Source organism: Gekko japonicus, unplaced genomic scaffold (genome assembly GCF_001447785.1).
Source record: "Gekko japonicus isolate JY-2015 unplaced genomic scaffold, Gekko_japonicus_V1.1 scaffold3300, whole genome shotgun sequence".
NCBI lineage: Eukaryota > Metazoa > Chordata > Lepidosauria > Squamata > Gekkonidae > Gekko > Gekko japonicus.
The window spans coordinates 93,751-101,364 of record NW_015160936.1 but is presented as its reverse complement, the minus strand read 5'-3'; the positions used below and the strand labels follow the sequence as shown (position 1 = coordinate 101,364).

General features: G+C 43.0%; 1 protein-coding gene across 2 annotated transcripts in view; it reads right to left on the bottom strand.

The window, feature by feature from the left end:
* Positions 1-482: 482 nt before the first annotated feature.
* Positions 483-7,614, bottom strand: part of BAG4 (BCL2 associated athanogene 4) — a 20,543-nt gene continuing 13,411 nt past the window's right edge. For both annotated transcript variants that reach the window (XM_015425096.1, XM_015425088.1), the window contains exons 2-5: positions 5,568-5,669; positions 3,356-3,613; positions 2,195-2,446; positions 483-1,139 (exon numbers count right to left, since the gene is read on the bottom strand). In XM_015425096.1, the coding sequence (XP_015280582.1) occupies positions 636-1,139; positions 2,195-2,446; positions 3,356-3,613; positions 5,568-5,669 (1,116 nt within the window). In that variant the 3' untranslated portion in view covers positions 483-635. The remainder of the gene's footprint in view (positions 1,140-2,194; positions 2,447-3,355; positions 3,614-5,567; positions 5,670-7,614) is intronic.

Genomic DNA, 7,614 nt, shown 5'->3' with positions numbered 1-7,614 from the left:
CTTTTCCTTGGTTCCTTCCACCTATCCTATAAAAGCATCATAATTATACCTCCACGGTACAGTAAAACAGCAGGACAGCTATACTGGCTTTGGTTGCCCTATTGACTGGCTCATCAAAAGGGCTTCAGTTTAGCAGGATGTACTCCCAACGATATAGAACACAACACAATTTCTATGATAAGAGTGAGGAACCTGTAAATAATACAAGAAGGAGCAGCTTAAGGAGACCGTTGTCTTGATTTTACTGGTGCTGTGTTGCAACTGAAATGTCTTTGTACCTTGCAGAGTCTGACACAACAGCCGTTCTGAGAAGTCAATGGTGCTCCAAAAGCTCTGTCTTCAGAGACTCACAGCCTTTCTTCAGAATGCCCCTTAAAGAATTATAATCCTCCTGTGGAGCAAAAGCGTGCTAATAACTAGGGAAGCTACTAGCTAGTCTTCAGTCATTAGGGTCAGCTGCTTTCCCTATATTCATTTGCAGGATCATCAGGCTAAGAATTTAGTCTTCGTCAATTTACCATGTGATTTTAAAATCAAGTTACCACTTATTGCTTTTGATGTCAAAAGAGCTGGGGAATGAACAAAGACACAGTTCTTTGAGAACTCCAGGCCTTAGGACTGCTGCTATCCCCAACTTAAAGCCCCTTTCTTTCCAGTTCTTCCAGTATGGCCTGGATTCTGTGAACAGCCTCTTTCCTTGCCTGGCGTACACTCTCCTGACCTCCTGTCTCTATGGAGTCCAGCTCCAACAGCTTCTTGGTCAGCATTTCCTCTAGTAGCCGGTAGCCTTTGTCCGTTTTTTTTCCGACAAATTCATCCACCTCTTCCTCTAGCAGTTCAACCCCTTCCATAACCCCTATAACCTTTCGAACTCCTGGCTGCACATCTGATAGTTCTGATGGAAGCTGCCCGTTGGTTTTGAAACCTGATCCATGGTCAACAGCCACAGGCGACTTTTTCTGTACATTATTATATAGCTGGGGCTGCGCACTGTACTGCACTTTGGTGTTGGAAGCATGTGGCTTAGTGTCATGCTGCGCCAGCTTGTGATCATTCATGGTCCCAGGAGGCAGATGAGTGGCTTCAGGGAAGTAGCTGTGCTGGTTAGTTCCTTGCTCCAATTGGTTGTAAGAGGAGTCCTAAAGTGAGAAACAAGAGCCCTTAACATTGTAGCTAGCTCCACCAATTCCATCACCCCACATCTTGCATCAAAAGTGAAGTGCATGCAGATCCCCTGGCAGCCAATATTGCCAGCCTGTTTCTCTGCTCTTGAGCAAGGTCTGCATGGTCAGGATGGTAGTACATAAGAGGTTCAGGCCCTGAAAGATACTAGACACAAGACATGAGCTCTGAACCTGTCAGAATGACATCACAATATGCTATCACCCAGTAACCTGGCTCCCAGGTGATCTTCCCTATGAACTCTGCCACCCATAAACAGTTCTAAAACAAGAATGACAGAAGCTTGGCAGACTAAGTTCTCCTGGTTTATGCATGCTCTAGCAACTGAAGAACAGCACAGGAGTGTCAAGATTATATGCAGACCACCTCAACTGTCCATAGGACGAAGGGGAACTGACGTTTTACCAGAAACCTTGAGCATTAGTATCTGCGCTATCATACCTATGGAGCCACAAGAGCACCAAGCGGCAAAGGTGCAAGATATACGTGGTACCAAACACTATACCCTTTTTCTGAAGGGAAGAGAACTGGAGCATAAATTCACTAGGAAATACAACAGACTGGATATGCACATCCTGCAAACACCAACAGAAAGTAGAACTCTGGTCCTTTCCAGAAGATTAAGCCCACAGACATGGGATACAGGCCAAGGCTCACATCCCTTAGCCATTTAAATCAGAAGCCCTCACATCCCTTAGGCATTTAAATCAGAAGCAAAAGGTGCAATTTAAGGACAGGAAGCTTTCCTTCCTGTCACTGATGAGCTGGAACGCAGTGTCTGACACTACCTGCCCAAGGGTCCAAGCTGAGGCAGCAACTGAACAAGTAATATCACTAAGAGTAGCCAGGGCAAGGTGACCTGGTAAGTTAGAATGCATAGTACCACCACTACCTTCATCCTTTGCCAAAGCAAAGAGGCACATTCTGTATATCCGGTGAAGGGGAGGGCTAAGCAAACTGAACTCTGCAGCACAAGGGAAAGGTGATCTCTTTGTATGTCTTAAAAAGGTACCTTTGCACTGTTAATTTGAGGATGTGGAGCAGATGCTCCATTGGCAGGCCAAGGTGAAGAGGATTCAGCAGCATATCGATTCCCATGTCCTGTTGATGCAGGAGACCAACCATAAGGAGGCTGCATCCCATAAACGCCAGGAGCCCGCCATGTTGAATCTTGAAGCCTTGGCTGGGGTGGCGGTGGCCCCTGTTGAGGAATACCATGATTGCAGTCACCATATGGATGGGGTGGGACAGGAAAGCCAGGTGTCTGCAGGGGAAAGAAAAAAATTATTTCTTCGTTCACCCAATTCATTAAAAACATCTTGATAGTAAAAAAAAAAATCAACTGGGAGAACACTTTAATACACAAGAACTTATAAAAACTGCAGATTGCAAATTTCATTGTAAGAGGCATTTCTACCTGTGTTGGGAGGGGGATGCCTCTAAGGTTACACATTGCAGTAGGCACAAGCAGTATAGCTAAAAATATTTCCCCCCTCCAATGCAATTTATGTAGATTTAATCTATATAATTGACTAAAGTTCATATGATCAGTTATAATCCCTTTAACTGGCAACAGTCCTAATCATAAAGATCTACCAACTCAGATCAAATCTGGCAGTAAATTCAGTGTGCTTTCTATAGAAAGAAATATAAGCAAGTGGCTATGATTCATATCACTTTACGGAGCAAGCATGGGCAATCCTGAATATTTCCCTCAAATTGTAATTTCATCCTCTGTAGGGAATCTGTAATATGGGATTATCTGCATAAAGCTCATCATCTCCTACAAGTTCAATACTTCTGAGTATATGAGATCACAGTGGACATGGGAATAGGATGTAGGTTGAAATGCTAGGCATACCTATCAGAAAGCAAGTCCTATTGAACTCTGAAACTTTTTTCTTGGTGAACATGATTAGGATTGGGCTGCCAGGCCAGAGATAAAATATACTATGTAAACATGCCCAGGTAACTGGAAAATGCACCAAGAAAAAGTGGTAGATTCTTCGTGTCTGAAGGCTGTATCAGCAAATCAAGAAAAGTTTAAGTGTCGAAATCCAACTACTTTGAGCCTAGAAGCACTAAACTCATCATGCCATGTCTACGGTAGAGGGATCTGGCTAATCAGTTCAGCCATTACAAATCACACAACTGCCCACAAGAGTTTCCTTACCGGAGGCTGGGCATATCCTGGCACTTGCCTCCTCACCATAGAACCTTCTGCTGGACAGTCAGGTGGGGGGTAATTCCAGTTGGAAGCTGGTGACTGAGATTGGTACAATCCAGGAGACTCTGTAGAATAAGGGACAGGAGGATGCCCTGTAGAATAATAGGTATTTGATTGTGGAAGATTGGGATACGGAGGAGGTCCTGTCCCAGGAGCTGAGTATGGAGTGCCATAAACGCCATTTGTATAGGAATGATCGATCCCCTAGTAGACAAAGAAGGGATATTTAAACCAATCAGCCCAGTAAGCAAATTATGACATTTCAGAAATTCCTGGTCAAGAGCTGTAGCTAGGATTATTAGCACTTGGCTCAAGGATGACTCCTGTAACTTTAATAGCTTTGTGGGAGTTACTGGAGAAACCCATCCACTGAACCTTTTCAGATCATACAGTTTTTAAATGGACAAAAACACCCTTCAGTTCTAGCATAGAAAACCACACAGTCTTTGTCTGTACAACATAGCTTCCATACAAGATTTACTGCAACTCTCAGCACTAACTATTCCCTTGGAATCAAGCAAGGCAACAGTCCTATAGTGAGAGCCCTTAGTATCTGCCTGCCAGATTCTGCTGAATGAAAGACAGTGCACTGTTAGACCTCCTGGATCTCTGAATTGTACAGTTCTGCAGTTTGGGGTCAGAAGGTCCAAATGCAAAGGCTGGGACTGTGTCATCCTATCACTTACTGTGTACCATGCTCAACGGTGAGTGCACAGTGACTTTACTCAGAGAACAAGTAATTATCCTGCAAAAAACCCCACTGTACTCAGTCAGTGAGTGCCCTCTAGTGGGGATCACTTTAATCCTCACCTTCAGGTAAACACCATGATTATTCAAATAAGAGTGTTTACGTTATTCAGATTAAATGCATTACCTTCTCAGGTAATGGATAGTCACTATAAGAAGCTTCCTTATTCAAATAGGTTATGTGTGTATCTTGGAATGTGTTAGATATAAGAGAATTATGGATTTTACCGCTTCTTCAAGGAAGGGCAAATATACCTACTGGAGAGAACCTGAGTGCTCCTAGAAGGTAGTGAACACAAAGCCACTTTGGCTGTTGCAAAGTTCTTTTCCAAGCTATAGCAAGATATAACAATATGAATAAATCAATAAGTCTGAGTCTGGAGTTGGATTATTAGGATTGTTTTTAATTTTCTTAGTGTGATACTGCTCAAAGCCATTGGGTTGAATGAGTAGTCTCATTAAAAAAAATTCAAAAAAAGTCTCAATTCCTTTTAAAAACCACCTTCAGCAGGTTCTCTGGAGAGGTGACATAGATCTATTCTGAATTAAATAAAAATAATACATTCTGATAACATTAATTTGTTAAACTGGAGAGGAACTGTGCACATTGTTTTTAACCCCTTCTCTGTAGTTATCCAATCTCTTGCTGTGAACTGAAGAAATTAGGGTTTTCTGTTTAAGTTGTTTGGAAGAAAAGAATGATACTTCAGTTCACATCTATGCAAATTAATGCTTTTTACCTTCTAGGGTTTTCCCTAGCTTGGAAAAAGCTTGGCTACTTTCACCATATGTGTAGTCCCGCCCTTCCAAAAGAGTAGCAGTCACAGGCTCATTCCACTTTTTGGGGGACCAGTGTTGCAAAACAGACAAGATTGAGAGCTAGAACAGTACAGTAGTAAGTGAAAGCTACCAATCATAAGTTCAGGTAGTCCAATTCTTACCTCCACCACACACTCCATATAGAGGAAGCTGCACTGTACCAACAAACGACACTTATACCCATATTCTCAGGTATTTTAGAAGTGTTTTACAGTTTTTGATATTACTAGATTTGGTGGACAAAGGGCAGGAATCAAGACAGAGACTCAGACACAAGACTAAGAACTCTCCAGTCTGCTGTGCAAGGCAAACAATCAGGTGTAACGGTCCTTACATCATATCAACATCACGAGTCAGTGTTTCACACTCAAGATGCTAATACCAGATCACCTAAGAGTGACAGAACAACTGCAGCACAGAAGACCTTGCAGAAGTCAGATCTGTTCTTCTGATGAATACCACTTAAAATAACTTTCAGCATGGCAACACGGTCCATTCCCTAGGCAGCAAACAGATGGCTCCATCCAAGGTCATTCTCCAAAAGTGGAAAACCTCGGTTACAAACTCACAAAATACTGCCCTATTACTTTACCTGGCCTTGGAGCTCAGGTCCAGCAGGATATGGATTGGGGTAAGAAGCTCTGGGCTGTGAATTCCAGTAGTGAGAACCATATCCTGTGTAAGAGGGCTGCTCCTAAGGGGAGAGAAAGGGGGGGGGAGTAGTTTTACTTCCTGAAAACAAGTAACATACAATAGTGCTGAAGAGTTTTCTACTGCAAATGTTTAGAATAGCTTCAATCTCTACTTGTACTCACATTTAACCAAGACACACAGTGGACGTCTGCTGGTTAACATGGTTTTAAGTGGACCAAGCTGAACCATTCCACTTCCCATCAGTCCATGGCAAGATGGCACCATCCTGCTGATTAGGAGAAACTCTGAGCTCTCTTTCCTCTTACAGCAAGGTACCTCTCTTCCAATAAGCAGCTGGGTTAATCTACTGAAAACGCCTTGGAGGCAGAATTTGACTACATATTTTGGAACCAAGGTATTTCAAAAGGTCCCAGGTTCAATCCCAGTTAAAAGGATCAGGCAGAGCAGGCAGTAGGTGATGTTTAAGACCTCTGCCTGAGATCTTGGAGATCTGCTGCCAGTCTGAGTAGACAATACTGACCTTGATGGACTGATGGTCTGCTTTAGTATAAGACTTTGTATGTATGCACATGTGTAAAAGCAACAGTGAGCAGCGGGCAGTGACTGGCAAACAAGAAGAGAAAGAATTGGTTCCTACTTCAGACGGCGCTTCTTTCAGCTGGACAAGGAAGGCCATAGTCATGAATGTTTTGCCCGTCTGTGACATTTAGTATAAGAGAGGGGATTCCAAGAAGCATGCCTGGGCCAAACAGTTCTCTCAGCAATTCATACCCTAAAGGAGTGCCCACAATCATTCCTCATTTTTGGACACAAGGGCTAAAAGGACAAACAAATTTTGCTATTGCCAGAGTGATCTTAGGATCCTTATCACTAAGCAAAGGAAACAGTTTGCAAAGTGCAAGGGGATGACTGATTAAATAGCGCAGGGGTATCGAATTCATTTGTTACAAGGGCCGGGACTGACATAAATAGGAATTTGTGGGGTCAGGCCATGTGTGTCATAAAATGTAACGCCAGGTAGCAGAGATATAAACTTTATAAAAGAGACGAACACAATTAAAGATATAATTTTTTACTTAAAATACAAATATGCTTAAAACTCTTGCAATATTTTGTTTATTAAACAGTCTTTGATAACTGACACCTTCCAAGCCTCCCCCCACAAAAAAGATGCCTGCCTAAAATGGAATGGTTGGGGAATAGTGTGGTTTGGCAATGCAATTTTTAAAATAAAACATCAAGAAAAAGCACAAGAATCACAGCAGAAACTAAAAATATAAACTAAAAATATTAAATGCTCTGAGCCTAGGAACATAAAATGGCTGGGCATTGCAAGCTTCTTCCTCCCCCCCCCCCCCCCCCAAGGTCTACTCAGAGTGGCAGCTCTCCAGTGTAACGTCCCCCTTTGGCTGGTTCCCAGGTTAGAGTACTCACTCAGGCACCCCTTCTCAGGACTATTCAGCAGAGACAAGCTGGCTCAAAACATCAACCCTGTATTTGCAAGGAAACAACTCCAGCAAACAACAGCTGCAACTATACAAACACTGGAAAGTGAAACTTCTTGAGCTCCACGTCACTGAAATGCATGGCAGCACAGACAAAGTTGCAAAGAAAATGCAGAATGGATTTCCCGTTAAGGTCTCTGGGCCCAGACAGACTACTCTGGGACTGGAATGACAGCTCCCAGAGTGAAATGACAATACCAGGGAATAGCAGAAGCATTCTGGGATTCGAATGAGGGCCCCCAGACTGGAATTCCATTCCCAGAATGCTGCTATTCCCAGGAGCTGTCATTCCACTGTGCACCCTGTTATTCCAGTCCCAGAACACAGATTCTATTGCTAGGGACCGTTATTCTACTCTGGGGGCTGTCATTCCAGTCCCAGAGCACTGTTTCTATTGCTGGAAACAATTCCAGTCTAGTCTATCTGGGTGCAGAGACCTTAATGGAAAAATCCATTCCATATTTTCTTTGTAACTTTGCA